Source organism: Hippocampus guttulatus, chromosome 5 (genome assembly GCF_054856545.1).
Source record: "Hippocampus guttulatus isolate MCC_2025c chromosome 5, RoL_Hgut_1.0, whole genome shotgun sequence".
Taxonomy (NCBI): Eukaryota; Metazoa; Chordata; class Actinopteri; order Syngnathiformes; family Syngnathidae; genus Hippocampus; species Hippocampus guttulatus.
This window is the reverse complement of record NC_141265.1, coordinates 4078147-4098418: the sequence shown is the minus strand read 5'-3', so window position 1 is coordinate 4098418 and position 20272 is coordinate 4078147. Positions and strand designations below refer to the sequence as shown.

Below are 20272 nucleotides of genomic sequence, written 5' to 3'. Positions count from 1 at the left end.
TGCTAAAATGAAAGTAACTAACTAGGCCTGATTTTATTTGTGGCACAAATCTGTTCTATTCTGATATATAAGTGGTTTGAATTCATTTGTTGACATACCTACGAGATGGCGACATTTTTCCCATTCTGACAACATGACGCAGATGAATCTTTGAGTAGCACTCGCAGATATACAGTACATTCCAATTATCCATTTTATCTGAACCGCTTTTATCCTCACAAGGGCATGCTGGAGCCGTTCCCTAACCCGGCCGTTTTCGGGCGGGCAGGCAGGCGGGCTACACCCTCAACGGGTTGCCAGCCAGTTGCAGGGCACACAGACCAATCACACTCACAGTCACACCTCGGGACAATTTAGAGTGTTCAATTAACCTACCATAGATGTTTTTTTGGAATTTTGGAGGCACGGGGAGACCATGAAAATGCCACACAGGAAGGCCACAGGCCTGGATCGACCCCATGACCTACACTGTGAAGAGGATGTACTAACCAGTGGGCCACCGTGCCACCCCAGATATACCAGATATAAAAATGCATAAAATGTGCACGTGGCGCTTCTTCCAGACTTGTTGGTACAACCATGACATACACAGCAGCATTTTTGCCAGAGAGACAGAAACACCTCGGAGAAATAGATTTATTGGAGCTTGGGGCGCTTAGCGAGTGGCAAGGTAGTGGCTTTGCTTCTCGCTACGGCAAATAAGCGGAATTGTGCGTCCATGCATATATATATACACACACACACATCTGTGAATGTTGCTCATCGTGGTTCAAGGAATGCTCTGGAAGTTTGTGTGAATGCTCAGACCCATGGACAATTTGAGGTAACGTTGGTGTACTGCCTATTTAGCCACAATGCCAATAATTATGCTTGGAGGATAATAATGGATCATTTTTGTCCCTGTGTGGATATCAAATACATTTGTACACCCAATACTAGTGTCAAAATTCATTGACGATATAGTATGTTGTATGGTCAAGCAAATCATTAAAAGCTTGAAATGACTATAACATCCTGGCAAATGAGGAGTGTAAACATCTGAGCACAATGGTATGTGCTGTGTGCAGCCCTGCTGCCTCTGGTCCCACCCTCCAATACACCCACTGACCCTCAGTGAACAAACCAATACTGTATGCATACTAGCATGCGTCTGTGCAGTCATGTGCATGTGAAACAAGAAAGGGTGGTGGGAAGGGGGGGGGGGGGGATCCTTAACTGGCCCTGTGTATGTTGTCTGCAGTGTCAATGTTTTGTTGCCAATTTAGCAGCATTTGCTACCGTGCATGTCTGTGCCTGTAATGAAAAACAGGCGTTGGAAGAGAAGCTAGAATGTAAAGAAACGGAGCATAAAAGCAAAAGCAGAGTGAGGGGGGTGGGGGAAGGAGGTAGATCAGATGACCTTGATGCCATTAGACTTCGGGGCAATGAGGCTTGTTTTGTGGGGGAGGGGCAATTGCGTATGGAGGTCAATGGAATCGGCGGTGGAGAGAAAAAGGATTCCGCTGACGCTATAAGATCGGAGGTGGAGCTTGGGACGTGCATGACGTGACCGCGACGCTCACGTGAGGTTTTATTAGCGACGAGGAAAGGGTACAAACAATTGAAACATGAGTGACGAAAGCCGCAACCAAACTTTACAATTCTCAGTGGCATACTGTATATAAAAGCTAAGGAACTAATAGCGAGGCTATTTCAGACTCAGACCTCCCACCGCTGTTTCACACAAGAACACAAACAACTCAGCTGTGGTGTTTTAGGGGGTTTATGCCAACAGTCATCTGGAAGAGCAGATGACTCAGGCTTAGTCATAAGTTAAACCAACTCACTGCTCAGAATTGACTCGCGTTGTCGATCATGCCACCTACCTTTCCTCCATGTGTGCTGCAGAGAAAAGGAACATGACAGAGACAAAGAAAAGACAATTGGAAAAAAACTGTGAAAGGAGAGCGGCTTGTACAAGTGCCGGTCGGACCAAATACTATGCTGGCATTCCTGCTAGATCACAATCGCTGCCAGGTTACAGAACCTTTACTGTAAGTCATTTTTATCGTCAGGCTAAATATAATGTATATCGGACATGATGGTTGTTTCCATAGTGACGTATGAATGTATGTAATTGTTGACGTAATTACGATGTAGATTTTTTTTTCTCAGCTCGGAATGAGACTGCTCTTGTTTTATTTTTTTTTTTTTAAGATGACATAACCTCATTCATTCCACAATGGGCACTTTTTCTGTGATTTTAAATAGTTTATGATTAATCGTTTTGCTGTATATTTTATTATATATATATATATATATACTGTATATTATATAAGTAATACTCTGCTAATACAAAGTAACATTTACTCAAGAGTCCCCCTTGTGAAATGTACTCAGAATTTCAGAGTAAAAAAAAAAAACGAACTTGAGGCTTTTTCAAGTAAACATAACTCAAGTTTTTTTTTTGTGTGTGGTTTCTACTGCTGTTCTTTTTTTATCAAGTACCGGTATGTTGAATGAGTTCAAAGTGCATTTTGCCCACGAGGTGATTTCAGGTGAGGTCATTGTAAACGTGTGCTGTTGCTTCCATCGAAGGGTTTCACGCCTCTGCATTTATGAAGTGAACATTTTGATACTTCAGTAACATTAATACTGGGCAGTGACAGCAGAGTTCTTTTTTTTTTTTTATGATTTGTGTCGATTGATAAGTATGGCACAACTTCATATTTAATTGGTATGCTTTTTAATTTGTATTTTATTTTATTATACTCAGTCAGAAATTCAATTTTCACTCTGTTGTGTAGCAGACCACACACACATGCTGACATGAGAGAGATGTCATGTCTTGTTACTTCATTTACAGTGTTTGCTCCCGTTAGTCAACGTTAGATAATGTTAGCCTTCAGCCAGAATGAAGTGTTGGCTTTAAAAAGAGGACCTTTGTGTGCCGGGCATGTGATCCAAGACGAGCGTTGAATCTGAACTGCTGCGTCACTTCAGCCGGGGGAGGGAGTGAGCCAGAAGAAGTTTTTGCGTGTGGGTGCCGTGGGTGATGCCCATCTCGTGGAGTCAAATGTCTTGGTCGATGGCAGATGCGGATGGTAATGGTGACACGATGACGCCGATGATGCAACCAGAATATGTCATTAACATTTGCTTCCTGCCCACTGCATGCACACTGCCTTCCCGCTCGCTCATTGGCCCTCTCCGGTCATGTGACCTATGCTCCACTTCTGTCCTTCCCTCGGAAGGCTGAGGCTGTGCCGTTTCGCTTTGGGGATGACGCTCATCTGTTCTGCGCGTATATATAAAAATACATGTGGCAGCAGAGAGGCAGACAATGTACAATGGTCAGGACCGGGGAAAGCTGCAGTCAGCTTGAACGAGAAAAGGCTCGGCGAAGTCGACGGAGAGGGAGGCAGACTGAGAAAGCTTGTAGAAAATGACAGAGCGGGGAGGCTAAGCGAGAACAAAATAGGGAAGGAAGTCACTTCCGTCAAAGAATGGCAAAGTCTCCAAATGGCCAATAACGTAAGAGAATTATACTACGCCGCAGCGGACAGCGGTCTGCTTTGGAGAAGGCAGCCATGTTTTTTCTTCTCCTTCACCTGGCTGCAGATGTGCGCCGAACCCCAGCGATTATTGAGAAGAGGAGCGACTCCGCAAGGCCAATCAGCCGGCAAGCAGGCGAAAGGAAGCGCTCGACAGCGATAACGACAGCGATGGTAGAACGATGGTGAGGAGCCAACAGCAGGCGGTGTGATCTTGGCCTGGCGGGCAAGACGATGAGGCTCGTGCGTTTGCAAATGCAATCACTGACAGTCACGAGAATAACAAAGCGACTCGTGCACGGGGTTCCGTCGTCCATCACAAAGCAAGAGGAACTTCTTCATGGAATTGCCGTTTTTGTGCTGACGCCCCGTCTCCCTGCCCTTATCCTGCTCCTCATCCTCGCTGAGCTCCAAGTGGCATCCGATTTTCCCTCGCCCCTTTTCCGCCACGTACTTCTGATCCCACATTGCCGTCTTTCGTCCGAATCTCCGTACCCATGTTGCAGAACGAAAAGATCGTATCAAAACTCCCTCTTCGCCACTTTCTCCGTTCATTCTTTGTGGAAAGCGCGAGCAAGTCCGACAACAACTTCACTCCCACTCGTGCGGCTTCGCTTCGGGATCGACTGCGAGGTTTCGTGCGAGGAGTGCGCGGAGATGGAGGAACCAGCCTTGGTCGCTCTGCGTCCATCGCCGTGGTCCGCGCTGAGAGAGGATGTAATCGGAAAGAAAACAACCATTGCAGGAGCCCTACTCCAGCAATGCAATTTTGCTTTTTCCTGTGGCTTCCACCGATTGGCAAAAAGCGATGCATGAAATCAGACAAAACCAGTCTCGTGCTGTGTTGAAATGGACAAACCCAAAGGTTCGGTCAAGCCCTCTGTGTGACCAACGAGAGTGTTTTGGGTGGAGCTGACGGCAGTCAGTGCTCTTGTTTCCTAGTGACTATAGCCCATAGCGCTTTCTGTTTCTGTTCACTGCACGCTCCTCCATTCCATCGTACGTGCCCGCTGTGGCTCAGATAATGGCCACTCGCTCTGCACACACTGGAGAGAGAGAGAGAGAGAGAGAGAGCGGTGGTTATGGATGTAAAGGCTGCATGAGAGGAAGGGGAGCAGAGTGAAGGGGGAGAGAAAGAGAGAGAGAAAGGAGAGGTGGGGGGGAGGGTGTTGACTGAGAAGCCGACTGCATGTGCAGCCGAGAGAAAGAAAGAAAGAGGATATTGAAAAAGGGAAGGGAGGAGCAGACAGAGATAATGAGAAAAGAAAAAGAAGAGAACGGAAAGTGGCAGCCATAAGGGGAAGCAAAGAGAATGACGAAGGCGCGGGCCGCGTTAGGGGGAGGTGTGTTATTTATGCGTGGCTGACCGTGTGTGAATGCACGCATGTGGATTTTGCTGCTCTCGCTGTCTGGCTGGATGAAATAAGGAGGAATTACAACGCAAGGCGCGTTCAGATTGCCGGTGTGCTGTTCTGACACTTGAACGTTGCTCATGCTCCTCTCTGCCGGCTCCTCTGCTTTCTGCCCTGCGACCGGTATCACTGTCTGGACGTCTAGCGAAATGTAAGTTGTGCTTGAGCTCTGTTCATATTGTCAAGATTTCTGCTTCCTGCTCCTCCTGGGCGAGGGGAGGTCGACGAGAAGGTGGACCGCGAGTGTCGTGAATCGAGGATTTAGCTTCCGCTGTCTCCCCATCAGCGGCCGAAGCCCCTTAGCAACATCAATCTTTCTATGCTTTGTCTCCTCCCTCTCTCATTTTCATTGTCAGTGTCAATTGACCTGACGAGCAGCGTTGGTTGGATTTAAAGGGATCCTGGGAAGCGTTTCTTCCCCCTCTCGATGCACTTTTGGATGTTTGCCAAGGAGTGTGTGTGTGTGTGTGTGTGTGTTTGTGTGTCAGTGAGCGAGAACGTTCGGCCATAGTGGAAATATTAGATGAAATATCACATTGTCTGTGCAGTGGGAGGCACTCTGATCGTGTCACTGAATTTCCAGTGGTGACAATCAGTCATGTTGAATAACAACTGAACTGTCACCGTGTATTGCGCCATGGTTGTCTAGATGGTACTCGAACAAAATTCGACCTTTGTGGTCCATCTCAATTTGCGTTTCCCACGTCACTTTTGCATGTTTAAACTGTGAGAAAAAGAGGAAAGGAGAGTGGTAGTGAACGGTCGTGTGTGTGTGTGTGTGTGTGTGCGCGTGTGTGTGTGTGATAGTGGGATGTTGCAGCCTGTTTCAACACACTGCAGTTCTCATAACAGCCGCACACGGCCCCCGCCCCCTTCCTCTTTCCCGTCTGATGCCGCCGATAGTGCAGACATGGGGCCTCTCACGTACTGCCCGCCGGCTGTTCGCCGCCACCCCCGCCAACCCCCTCTTTTCTAACCTCAAACCACCTCTTAGCACTACCATCACCACCCCCTGGGATCCTCAGCAGACACACAGCACAGAAGGTGATTTCAAAAGATTTCAAACGTACGGCCTGTCCGGTAGATAAACACTTGAAAGGTTCATGCTAATGGACTGATCGGGGAAGCTGGAAATTGGATGACATATCCCCATATCGAGCAAAAGAAGAAATCTTGAATTGGAGCGAGGTTTGGACGAAATAGAAATGAAATGATCATTTTTCGTAAATGTTATATTATGGGAATGTTTCGATGACATCACGTCATAATCACGAATAATGAATGGACCGTTTATGTGACCACAAATGTCCGCTTTATGTCTTGTGGGCTTACATTGCAAGTCAAGTCAAGTCAACTTGATTGTCAAATATGCTCAATGTGCAACATATAGCACAGATGTAATTTCTTTCCTCTCAACCACACTGCAACCACCAAACATCAACACTGTTACTCGTCACAACTTTGCAGATGCAAAGACAATCATGATTGGTCCATGCCAAGTCTGTCAAGGAGATAGGAATGTTGCAATTAAGAGACTTGATATGAACCCCCGGTCTCAATCCTGAAACACTTTGAAGGATTTTGTGCTTGTACCGAACGGTTCCACCATATACTCGTATTTATCAGTTCCAAAGCCTCTTCTTTTCATCATTGACTGTTATATGCTGCTCTGACTGCCATTGCTTTTTGCGCTTCTCTGTTTAGTCGAATAATTGAGAAGTTTGTTCCCCGTTGATGACATACAAGTTAGATGAACGCGACCTGAGCTTCCAGAGTGCTTTGGAAACACATCTGATTTATGCAAAACACAAAATCTGTATTTTACTGTTTGCATTGCATTAAAAAATATGCTACATGACACATTGGCCAATAATATTAGCATTGGCCCTGCAATATTTAACATAACTTTAGATAAAATTGGTAAAAGTGCAAAAAAAAAAAAAAAAAGATCAAACCAAAGGATTTCTTTTAGTTTGGTTTTTAAGATACTAGAATTTCATTCAGTGTTTCGGATTTCGTCCTCGGGTCCCACATTTTCAGTTTTTGATTTTGGCCAAAAATTGCCGCGCATAATTGACCCCCGTTATAAATGCATTGATTTTCTTTTTTAAACATAATTTTGGGGGAAGGGTAAACTACCCCCAAGCACATTCAATTAAAAAAAAAACGATCTATCTCTGTCTCTCTCTCGCTCTCTCTTTCTCTCTCTCTCTCCATATATATATACTGTATATATAAAAAAGAATATTTTTTAAAATATTCACAAAAATATACAAATGGGTGAATCCGCAGGTGCCGAACTTCACTGTATATTTACTGCATTAAATGTACTGTATATATTTTGTTGAACCACCTAAGCCATCCAATACAACCTGTATGACTTTATACTGGAAATATTTCTGTCAGTGAGGTACTGATGCCTAGTTTAGCTATATGGCTAATCGAATATCTTTTGTCAGTGATAGTCAATACTGAGCATGATTCTGTGTTGGAGGGAAGCATTTTTGATACAGCTCTTGTGTCGGAACATCCTAACACAAATTCAGTTCAACATATGTATTCAACCGAAGTGCGAAGGCTCAATATCAGTCTGCCATTGTTTTCTACATTCTGGAAAAGTCGGCCACCATTTGGACTCTGTTAATGATTTGTGTGTTTGCTCTTGAATGATCTCTGTTGAACATGCCTCTGTTGACTCTTATTTCCTATTTTATGAGTAAAGTTCGTGAGCTATTGTTTGCTGGTGAATTGGAGTTATAAATCGATGCACTGAAATCCCAGTTTAATAGTGAATCAGCAAATAACCATAAATTCCTAACAGTGGTCTACATTCGGCATTTCGTCCTGATTGATGTTAGTGTAATATATCATGTTGGAAAAGCTTGGTTTCATTTGTTATTCTCTTTTTTTGACAAGGACACAGCAGTTACACTTGCAGTCACTGATAGTGATACCGGTTTTGCACTTAACACGCATTTTGTTGTGATGAGTGCAATGTTTGCAGAAAGACAACTCTGAAATGACTAAAGGCGATACCTGTAACAGCAGAGTTCACTTGTCACTTCTCCCACCAAACTGAGACAGTAGGTCATCTGAGGTTGAAAGTTTGGGTAGATTTTGACCCATTGATTAGAAATATGTTCCGATCTTGAAAGGCTGTATAGAAAAGAACAATTCCTGTTCTGCATTCACTTCTCAGTGTGTGTACACGTCTCGCTGTACTGTACTATGGGTTAATTTCTAACAGACTGTTTTGCATGGTTTAACAATTCTGCCATGGATTGTCCCTTTATACACAACACTGGCATTGTCGATAGATTACGTGTGGTGTCATTTGTCAACGAAAGCAGCACTCCATGCCTTACATGTTAACCTATTTAATCTGCCTTTACAGCACTGGGTGTGTGCTTGTTTATGGGTAAAAGGCGGAGGGAAAAGAGGGAAAGGCAAGATGTTGTATCTCAGTGATGCATGAATGTGAAGTTTTAGTGTGTACTGTTTCTTTAGCAGCCACAAAGCACACTCTCTTATTGCTACTTTTTTTTTGTTTATGTTTGTCTTTCAGACTGTTCACGAAGTCACTTCATTGGATGGCCCCAGAGGTGGAGACCAGATGGAAATTGGGTCACATGACCGCCTCCAGGAAGGCGTGCTGAGCCTGGAACTGCCCAATGGGGTGAATTGCGATCCTAATGATGATGAGGCATCTATAGAAACAGAGCAGAAGAGGGCAACAGATGTACCTCAAAAGCAGTGCTGGGTGCCAACACTTGGCAAAGTTCAACAGCAAGCATTGGTGAAACATAACAGCAGTTATGCAAAACAAAGTAAACCGGTCCACCATGTGGATATGGAAGATGCTCACAATCTGGTCACTTTTTCTGCCCTTGCCGGCACCTTACCTCCCTCCACCACCTCTTCCTGCGTCCAAGTGCAGCCTGACATGATGCAGCTGTATGAGAAATTCACCCATGAAATGGGTGCTGATGGGGCACACGTTGAAAACTCTGCGGGGGCTCCTAACACAAGCCACCCATCTTCGGAAGACATGAAAACCCTGCAGGCAGCACTGAACCATGCAAAACATGGTCGCAAGCCTCCGAACTGCGACTGTGATGGGCCTGACTGTCCAGACTACCTTGAGTGGCTGAAGAAGAAGATTAAGTTGGCAGCCAGTGAGAATCAAGACACCAGCAAGAGGACTGATTTGCCACATTTACAGCCTAATAATATTCAGCACTTCCATCTGCAGAATCAGCCCTATCTCCAGGCCAACGGTGACCACCAACACCCGACTTCTTCATATCCCCAGCAACAACAACGAACAAACGCTGGCCAAGTAGCCTGCTCGAAACTTCCTCCAATTCCCTGCTCTCCCCAGGTGCTTTCAATAGCCAAAGAAAGGAACGTCAGTCTTCAAACTGCTATTGCCATAGAAGCCCTTACACAGTTATCTGGGACTGGGACTCAAGGTCCTGGTGCTCCAGACCAAGCCCTCCTTAACAATAACCTCCATCATCACCAACATACCCAAAACCTCGCATATTCACTTCTAAATTGCACTAAATTGATTCCATCCTCTGCAGTCACCTGTCCATCATCACGCTCTCAGTCCATCCCTGCAGGATTACACACTGACCAGCAGGCAGCAGTGTCCTGTGAGCACCACAGGCCCCAATCACAGGGCCATCCCCCCCATTCTTCTACCTCTCCCTTTCGAGGCCAGGGAAATCCACAGACTTTTGGCCGCAGTCCCAAGCAGTGGCTGCAGGACACACATGGAGCTTCTGAAGAGCGCCTGTACCACAATGCGGGTACACCTCGCACGAGGCCAGATCCAATGTCAGAGCTCAAAGACCTTCTGGGTGACACCAGTGGGAAGTTCGGAAATTCCTCTTTCAAGCTCCCATCCACGCAGCAGCTTATCGAGAATGAAGGCGTGCCGAGGATAAAGCAAGAGACAGACGTTGGTGATCATTCTGCTTCCAAGGGACATTACAACTTGGATAATGGTCAGTTGCAGGTTCGCCACTACCCTGGTACTCCCATGTCTCCTGGTCAAGCAGCCATTAGACACTCAACTCAGGCAGCTTTGCAACAGCACCTTCACTACAAGAGGAACCTCTTCTCTAGTCATTCCCCTGGCTTTGGTGCATCAGCTGCGCCGTTCCAAAACCTAAAAAAATGGTGGCCTCAGATGGAAGCCAATGCTTTCAATCATATGAGCATAAAACAGGAGCTCAAGGAACCCAAGAGGAAAAAAAACAGCCAAGTTTCCCCTGTCATGAAAGCTATGAGCGGGATGCTCCCAGGCCCTGTCCTTCCTAAACCCAAACAGATTATAATTAAGAAGAGCAAGCAAAAAGCCTCTGTGCCAACGTTCCTGCCTAAGAGTCAGATAACTGTGGAAAAAACATCAGTCCTGATGATGGGCCGAGCCAACACCCCGAATAACCTGCAACCAGATTCACTGCCCCTTTTATCCTCCCACAGTAACTCCACTCAGGTGATTGCTGCAGGTTTCCCTGCTCCAGCCCAATCTCAGGTATCAATTTCCAACCTCTCAATGGCTCCCTCCTCCACTCCTTCTGCTTTGTCAATGAACAATCCCACCCTCATGGGCTCCGTGCCCCCACAAACGGCCCATGGAACCGATGCTAAGTCAGAGGAAGTGGGTAGTAGTTTAGTTCATAGCGATGCGAGCACTGCCTCATCTCTGACCTCCACATCGATACCAAACACCTCACAGTTATCCGGTCTCATAAACATAGATCCTAAGTATGAAGAACTGATACTGCAGTTTGAAGCGGAATTTGGGGACTCGGCTGCAGACACACCTTCCAGTGAAGCCATGTCCGAGACAGTTATAGCTTCACAGATCATGAATCAGTCTCAGGCCAGTGCCCAGGATCTCACATCACCCACCACCCAGAATCAGTCATCTTCCAATCACACCCCTGATTCCAGCTACACCCCGCATTGGAACAAAAAGGAGACGGATGCCAACAAAGATGAGTCTGAAGTTCAAAGGGAACTTACCTCATATCAAACATCCACAGTGACCCCAGTGAAGGAGCAGCAGGATCCCCAGTCCGCCATCTCTCAAAATCAGGACTGCCCACTTGATAAGCATCCACAGCAAAGTCAGATACAGGAAACGTTCAGCATTCCATCTTCCCCCATAGCTAAACGGATGAAATTTGAAGCCTCTGGCGATGTAGCCGTTCTTTCCACTACCTGCTTCTCTGAGGAGGACACACCCACTAAGGATGGTTTGCCTTTTTCTCCATCTTTGAAAGGGTTCTTAGAGTCCCCCCTAAAATTTTTAGACACCCCAACCAGGAGCTTGTTGGATACGCCTTCTAAAGATCTGCAAGCAGATTCCCCCAACTGCACCTGTGTGGGTGAGTCACTGTGTCACATATGTGTGTGTGGTACATATTTTTTGCAGTCATTTCTGCGCACTAGTGCAAAAACTAATGTCATTCGACTGGGATTTTTACTTTGAATTTCAGCTTCACTGTTTTGTGCTGCACAAAGCTATGGTTGGGCCGATAAATCATTGACAGGCACAAATGGCAACTCTGTGGCAGACTTATATTTGAACTGTATATAGTAGCTTCCACTGTAATTAATTGCAAGGCTGTGTAGACCACTTGAAACAAAATACTCACCTCAAACCACAGATGCCTCTTTTTTTTCCTCAGGAAAACCTGCTTGAATTATAATGATGTATTATCATTTAGGCGGCCCGGTAGTCCAGTGGTTAGCACGTCGGCTTCACAGTGCAGAGGTACCGGGTTCGATTCCAACTCCGGCCTCCCTGTGTGGAGTTTGCATGTTCTCCCCGGGCCTGCGTGGGTTTTCTCCGGGTGCTCCGGTTTCCTCCCACATTCCAAAAACATGCATGGCAGGTTGATTGGACGCTCTAAATTGTCCCTAGGTGTGAGTGTGGGCGTGGATGGTTGTTTGTCTCTGTGTGCCCTGCGATTGGCTGGCAACTGATTCAGGGTGTCCCCCGCCTACTGCCCGAAGACGGCTGGGATAGGCTCCAGCACCCCCCGCGACCCTAGTGAGGATCAAGCGGTTCAGAAAATGGATGGATATTATCATTTATTACCTCATGGATGTCCATATTCACACACAAATAGCAACTGCATTGCTCACCTACCAGAGCATAGTCTCTTAAATAAATGTGAAAACCTGAAGTCTTCCACAAAAATGTTGCAAGCACAATAACTGCACTGTCGTGAAGTTGATCTTTTGCTATATGGAGACAACCTTGATTTTCCAGCAATTAGTGTTTCACTCACCTATGTGCTAATTCTGCTATTTTGTGATGCTCGTTTTAGTTTTTTTGTCCCCCCCCCCCCCCCCCCCCCATCTTCCGGGGCGCTACAGGATGAACATAGATTTTTTTTTTAATGTAATTTAAAATTTCACTTGCCATATGGTGATATATTTATTTTAACTGAGCAACATTATGAAAAAATGTCGAAATACTTGAATATGCACAACTTCAGGAGGCTAAGCCTGCCACGATAATTACAATCTACAATAATTACTGTGTACAGCAGTGGTTGTTCACCTCGTTAGAGGTACCGAACCCAACCAGTTCATATGAACATTCACCGAACCCTTCATTAATGAAAAACAAAAAGTTGACTTTTTCCAATTTCAAGACATAGAAAATGCATTTATTTAAAAACAGAAAAAAAGTAAATCTATTTTTTTCTTGTATTCCCCATCTCCTTTCAGTATCAATAAGCATTCCATCAGTTTTGCCTGTGTGAGACTAGAGTTGCTGAACAAGTCATGCAGATAGGACGCTGAGTCCCATCACATTCCGTGAAGCATGTGAAACCACGTTTGACATATTTGTCCGACCACTTTTTTTTTTTTTGCTCGACATAGCATGTATCACAACGTTTTTGTTTTGTTTTTTTAAATCACGTGACGTACTATCACGACAGTCACACGTTGATTACTGAGCGAACTAAATTTCCCACAGCACTGATTGGTCAAGCAATGTCATGTGATCATCTGCAGCCAGTGATGGCCAAGCGGGGCGTGTCATAACTAATTGACATCTTGAGTCGGCTGTGTCTTAACCCCCATGGCAGTGGCTCCAACTCAGGTTAAGAACCACTGGTGGTACAGTATTACTTAGTGCTTGATTAATAAAATGGACACAATATTTTTTTCCAGACTCAAGAAATGGTCAATTATATGCGTGTTTGTTTTCATATATAATAAGCAGTGAGCTGCACTGATCCGTTCCCTCTCCTGTAAGTCAACCCTGCTCGCATCCAAACAAAAGCACTGGGAGTGGAACAGCTTTTGAAAACCATTGACACCGTTTAGTTGGACTGTTTCACTTCGGTTTGCATGTGTCCCGTTGTTTCATAGACACGGCAACCCTTTATCTCAAGCGGAGCAGCAGGCAACAGTAGCGCTAAGGGTAGCCAAGTAGCGGTCATGCTAGCCGCCGCAACCATGCGCATCGGCTGTCAGCTGCCCTCTTTGGTGCTCTTTTTGTATTTGTAATGGGCACCAGATACTTGTTTTGAGTGCCACAATTGAGACCAGCGTACCAAGTCTGTATCTCTCTAATTTAAGATCTCTGATACCTAGAGATAAGTTGGTACCTCTTAAATCATAGCTGCTTTCTCGAATTTCGAAAAACTTCTGAATGTTTTGGCAGAGCAGGTTATTGTGTGCTTTGTACATTAATTGGGCGATTTTAAAGTCAACCAGGTCATAAAATTTCATCGTATTTAATTTGATAAATAGTGGATTTGTGGGTTCCGTATATTTTGATCTATTAATAATTCGAATTGCTTTTTTTTGTAGGTTGAGAATAGGGAGTGTGTTTGTTTTGCAGGCATTTCCCCATATTTCCACACAGTAGGTCATATATGGTAATAATAATGAGGTGTACAATGTGTACAAAGATCTCTTATTTAGCACTTCCTTGGTTTTGTAGAGGATCCCTACGGTTTTGGCTATTTTTCTTTTTACGTTATCGATATGTGGCTTCCAACATAGTTTTGAGTCTATTACTAATCCGAGAAACTTGGTTTCATACGCTCTTTCTATCTCAATTGAGTTTACCATAATTTTAGCTTGGTGTTTGATTGGTCTTGTGCCAAAAACAATTAACTTCGATTTTTTCAGGTTAAGTGACAATTTATTTCTGTCGAACCAGTTTTTTAATTTGTTTAATTCGTTTTCTACGGTTGTCAGGAGCTGTTTCAGATTTATTCCAGAACAGTAGAAAGTTGTATCATCAGCAAATAGGACACATTTAAATTGTTTTGAGACCTTGCAGATATCATTTATATATAAGATGAATAGTTTTGGACCAAGCACTGACCCCTGAGGAACTCCGTGAGTGATTTTTAGTTGATTAGTTTTTTTATTGTTGAGTTGCACGTACTGATATCTGTTTTCTAAATAACTTTTTATCCATTTATAAGCTACACCTCTAATGCCATATCTTTCTAGTTTTTTCAATAATATACTGTGATCTATTGTGTCAAAAGCTTTTTTTAGATCTAGGAAAACCCCAACAGTAAATTCTTTGTTGTCTATATTAGTGGCTATTGCTTCCACAAACTCCATAACTGCCATTGAGGTGGTCCGCTTTTCCCTGAAGCCATATTGATTCTCACTTAACAGCGCATGCTTTTGTATAAAGCTATCAAGTCTGCGAGAAAATAGTTTTTCTAATATTTTTGAAAATTGTGGTAGTAGTGATATTGGTCTATAATTTGTAAACCGATGTCTTTCTCCACTTTTATAGATTTGAATAACTTTAGCAATTTTCATTTTTGATGGAAAGATACCAGCTTTGAATGACAGGTTGCATATGTGCGTGAAAGGTCGCACTACATATTCTATAATCTGCTTTATTATTGTCATGTCAATATTAAAGCAATCAGTTGACTTTTTATTTTTAAAAGTTTTTATAATATTTGATACTTCTTCTTGTTTTACAGCAGTAAGGAACATCGTGGAGGAGTTTTTTTCTACATATCTATCTATTTCAAACAAGTTTGTTGGATCAGGAATTTGTTTTGCTAGGTTACTGCCGATGTTGACAAAATACTCATTAAATTCAGTTGCTATTTCTGCAGTTTTTTCCAAAATAGTATTTTTGCCTTTGATAAAATACTCTGGATAATCCATTTTTTTAGGACTATTTCTGATTACTTGGTTAAGTATCTTCCATATTTCTTGTGTGTTACTTTTATTCTGCTCTAATAGTGCATGATAATGATCTCTTTTACTGGTTCTTATAATATTTACTAGTTTATTTTTATATGTCTTATATTTTTTTTCTGCTTCTTCAGTTCTCAATTTTAAAAACAATTTATATAAATTGTTTTTCTTTTTACATGCGTTTTCTATGCCTTTCGTTATCCATGGCTTACTTGGGTCTTTATACTTTTTGGAGACTTTAGTTAATGGAAAATGTTTATCATATAAGGAGATTATGGTAGACTGAAATACTTCAAACGCTGTATTTGGGTCTTCGTTTGAATAGACCTCGGTCCAGTTTTGTTTTTCTAGGTCTTGTTTAAAGGCGTCGGTGGAGCGTTGGGTTCTTAGTCTTATTTCTGTTATGCGAGTTGTTGACTTAGCTTTTCTATCAAAATAATTATGAAAAACTGCAAAAACAGGTAGGTGGTCACTTATGTCATTAATGAGAAGTCCACTTTCCATTTTATGGTCAATCTTATTTATAAATATGTTATCTATTAATGTGGCCGTGTCAACTGTTATTCTGCTAGGTTTCAGGATTACTGGGAAAAAGCTGTTGCTGTACATAGTATTTATGAAGTCGGTTGTTTTTTTGTGTCCATTTGGGTTTAATAAGTCAATGTTAAAGTCACCACATATTATTCGTGTTTTCTTATCGTTGTTGTAACTGAGCATATCTGTTAGTTTTTTATTGAATGTGTCAATACATGATCCTGGTGTCCTATAGATGCAACTTATGATGATATTTGATGCCTTTTTATTATGTATTTCAATGGTTAGACATTCCATTAGGTTTTCTATTGTGTTTGTCAATCTCTCGATTTTACTGCATTTAAGTGCTTTGTCTACATATATTGCAACCCCCCCTCCTTTTTTGTTTTCCCTATTAGTTGCAAACATTTCATAACCTTCTATTTCCATTTCAGTTGTTTTATCTTCATCAAGCCAAGTTTCTGATATGGCAATTATTTTGAATTTATTGAATTTAGTCAGGTATTCTTTGATTTTTGTGAAGTTTTTATAGAGACTTCTACTGTTTAAGTGTATTACTGAAAGTGCATTTTCCAATTTTATATTAGTGTTGAATTGTTCATCCAGGTAATAGTCAGAGTTTGTTACCCTTTGTTTGTTCTGGAAGAAGTTGTTGTCTGGGTCCAAATTGTTCTCGGGATCGAATGGCTTATAGTCAATATCTTCAAAGGGTTGGAAGTCCATGTTTTTGGGATGTGAATTTCCCGCTCCCACGCGGTCGTCGCTGGCTCCCTCGCGGTCGTCGTTGGTTCTCTCGCTGTCGTCGCTCGCTCTCTCGCCGTCATCACTGGCTCCCTCGCGGTTGCTGGCTGGACGTCTCCTGGGTCCCTCGTGGTCGCTGGCTCCCTTGCGGTCGTCGCCGACTCCCTCACGCTCGCTGGCTGGCTGCCTCCTGGCTCTCTCACGCGCGCTGGCTGGTTGTCTCCCGGCTCCCTCAGGCTCGCTGTCTCCCGGCTCCCTCGCGGTCACTGGCTCCCCTGCTGTCGTCGCTGGTTTCCTCTCGGTCGTCTCTGGCTCCCTCGCGGTGGTCGCTGGCTGGTTGTCTCCCGGCTTCCTCGCGGTCGCTGGCTTCCCTGCAGTCGTCGCTGGCTTCCTCGCGGTCATCACTGGCCCCCTCACGGTCGGTCGTCGCTGGCTCCCTCGCGGTCGGTCGGTCTTGAAAAAGTTATTGTCCGGGTCCAAGTTGTTCTCAGGGTCAAATGTCTTGTGGTCAGTAGGGTTGGAAGTCATCAAAGGGTTGGAAGGGTCATCAAAGGGTTCGAAGTCCATGTTTTTGGTATGTGAATTTCCTGCTTCAGTAGGGTCAGAGTTTTTATCTTCGGGTGGTGAATAATTCTCAGTATGCTGCTTGATGGTGTTGAACTCGAGCCTGTTGTGTTGGAGTACTGGTGCGGGGGTGGACGATAAGTTTGTCATGTCTTAAGTAGGCAGTTTCCCCTCTGTCACGTGCAGCTTTTAATTTTGGGAGGAGCTCTTTTCTTTTTTGTCGTACGGCATCTGTAAAGTCTTCGTTGATGTAGATGTTGGAGCCTTTTAAGTATTTTGCTTTTTGTAGGATCCTTGATCTGTCCTTGTATTTGAGAAATTTCACCACAACTGGCCTCGGACGAGGTCTTCCAGGTTCTTGTCTTCCTGTGCGGTGAGCTCTCTCCACCTCAATTTGCCCCTGTATCAGCAGCTTCTCCTTGAGGATTTTTTGAACTTTTTCCTCTGTTTCAGTCCACGTTTCTCCCGGTTTTTCCTCAATTCCATCAATTACCAAGTTGTTTCTTCTTGACTGTCCTTCCAAGTAGTCCATCTTGTCTGTTAATACAAGCATGCCGTCACATATTTTGTAGAATTCTGTTTGCATGTCTTTGGAATGGCCAGTTTGACAGATTAGATTTTTTTTAATGTCGTCTACCTCTTTTTGGGTAAAGTTGATGCTGGTTTTTATTTCTTGGACTTCCCTGGTAAAAGTGTCAAGTCGTGAGTTTGTTGAGTCTATTATCATCTTGACAAATCCTTTGAAGTTTTCCTGTTGTTGTTGCAAGAGCGCCGTAAAAAGCTCTTTTTGTTGCTGGAGTAATTCGTTTACTTGAGTGAGGGTCAGGAAATCCTCATCCTGCTTTGTGTCTTGCTTCTGTTTGGGTGGCATTTTGTCGGGTCTCGTTGCTAGCCAGTTGTATGCTAGTTTGTGACGTGTCCAGTGGGCTTGCTGCTGGGTGTTTCTAACGTGGCAAGTGGGGTTGCCGGCTCCCTCACGCTCGCTGGCGTTCGGCTGGTTGGTCTCTGGTGGTGGGTTCCAGCTGCGTAGCGACTTTTCGCAATTAGCTTCCGTGCTAACGTCCGCGGTTAGCTTCCGTGCTAACGAGCTAGCGTTTCGTCCAACCCCCTCTTCACGTCGCCAATTTCTACACACGCGCTGCCACCATGTTTCGCTCTGTTCTTTACTTTCAAATGTAGGAAAGCTTCACACGAGAGAAATGTAAGAGCAGCTATTAGCTGAGATGTTGCAATGGAGGACATTACTGCCGCTTGAAATCACTATACAGTACGTTCACATCAACAGATCAGTCTAAGTGCATCATACAAGACTTATTTCATAACTTGACCTTAATTTAGGAGGGTAAATATCAGAGCAGTTGAAAAACAAGCTTCGTTGAGCCAAGTTACTTGTTTGACATCAGAAAACCCACCAAATAAAAATATAAAAAGGCTTTAATACTTGTTTCAACGCAGTTAAATGTGCTTACTCACTGTGAAATCTGGGCTTGTTTAATTGAACACAAAGCTGATATATTTTCAGGGAGCCATGACTTATTCTGTCGGATGAATGGCAACAGGTGGATACACAGGTTGATTGAAAAGGTACATTTTGCCATTCAATGGAAGAACATTTTCTGCCTGTCACTATACACCACTGGCATATATAGAAAAAAGATATTTCTGGTGAATAAAAATTATATACATAGATATAAAAATATGCAACCAGAAATAATAATTATAATGCTGTGAACATCCTTTCTGTGATCGTTCCATTCCATTTTTTACCTAACTGCAGACCAGATGGGCTGTACAAATTTCCTAAAATAAAAAAAAAAAAGTGAATTTTCCGAACAGCCATACCAGCGTTGTACAACCAAGTGCAAAAATGACATTCTGAAGGAGATAAGACATCTCATTTTACTCTGCCAATAGAGATAGTGTGTGGTTTTAAAATTTTTTGAAGTGTATGTTTTTTAACAGCGCCTGAGTCATTTTCATTTATGTTTTTGTCGATATTTTATTGTTCTACATTCCAATGTAAACGTTCAATATTCTTGAGATGTGAAGCATAATTGCACTTAACTCATTCAGTACCAGCCAATTCTGGACCAAGTCTGAAAAGACGTTTAAAAACGTCTTTGGGAGTGAATGAGTTAATAAAAAGGATATACTTGTGCTCTGACAACACTATTTCATTGCACTTTATCGGGGTAGTTTCTGGGGAATTATATAGTCTTGAAATATTTGTTATCATGACAGACCTATTCAGAACACTCCAGCTGCACTTAAAAAAAAGAAGCTGCCTCAATGTAACATCACTACAGGATATACTTGAGCTGTGATCTCAGTGTTTACACTGAGCCACGCCCTACTGTCTCTATGCTGACGACGTGATCTCTAATTACCTCTGAACCCGAGAGACACATGCACACTTTCAGTACTTACCTCATCAGCTGACTACAAAGCGTATTGTAATGAGCAAGCCAAAAAGCCTGTGAAAGGTTAACATACATTAAATTGTTCTTACTTTACAGGCTGATTTCATGCAGCTCATCAAGTATTAGATTTACTTGCAAAGTACACAACAGTGTTGCTGATTATATTACTTCCACGTGGTACAGAATGAAATATTTGTTCTAGGTTTACAGTTCAAAAAGTATTTGCAGTATTCCACAATGCCTTCCGGGTGTAGTTATGATTAAGTTTCTCTGTTTTTCTTAGAACAACCCCCGGACAAAGATGAAGGGCCCTACTACAATCACTTGGGATCTGGACCCACTGTGGCCTCCATACGAGACCTGATGGAGACACGGTTTGTCTTTTCTTTTGCTTCCTGCCACATGCTCTCGGGTCTCCTCTCCCTCGTATGCTCCTGCACCTCCTCACGACAGGGGTTACAGGAAATATCATCGGCGTCATCATCATCATCATCATCCTCATCCTCATCATCATAACACAGGCTAAGCAAGAAGCTGCAACAGATAGCTGAGAATGGGAGAAATAATGAAGGAAGAAGGATAGATATCAAAGTCCAGAGAAAGGGAGAGCAAGTGATGATCACAAAGGAATGAGGGAAGGAAGCGAAGAAGGTAAAGGTTTTCAATAAGCTCTACCTTTATCCCATTTTCACTCTCTATCTATAATCTGGGTTTGGGGGGGCTATAAATAGCATAATGACCAAATCCTGTTTCTCCTGTGCAACATCTTAATTGTTTTAGAAACTGGATTTCATCGTATGAATAACAGGAGACGTTTTATGTGCTGATTTTTATTGAGAGGCCC

General features: G+C 43.4%; 1 protein-coding gene across 5 annotated transcripts in view; it reads left to right on the top strand.

Annotated features, from left to right (window-relative positions):
- tet3 (tet methylcytosine dioxygenase 3) overlaps positions 1–20272 on the top strand; it is a 42165-nt gene that overhangs the window by 8853 nt on the left and 13040 nt on the right. For 3 of the 5 annotated variants that reach the window (XM_086112344.1, XM_086112342.1, XM_086112341.1), the window contains 2 exons: positions 8511–11349; positions 19712–19802. In XM_086112344.1, coding sequence (XP_085968470.1) covers positions 8559–11349; positions 19712–19802 — 2882 coding nt within the window. In that variant the 5' untranslated portion in view covers positions 8511–8558. Of the gene's footprint in view, positions 1–1199; positions 5990–8510; positions 11350–19711; positions 19803–20272 lie in introns of those variants that run through there. The other 2 variants (XM_086112346.1, XM_086112345.1) reach the window with 2 other exon arrangements.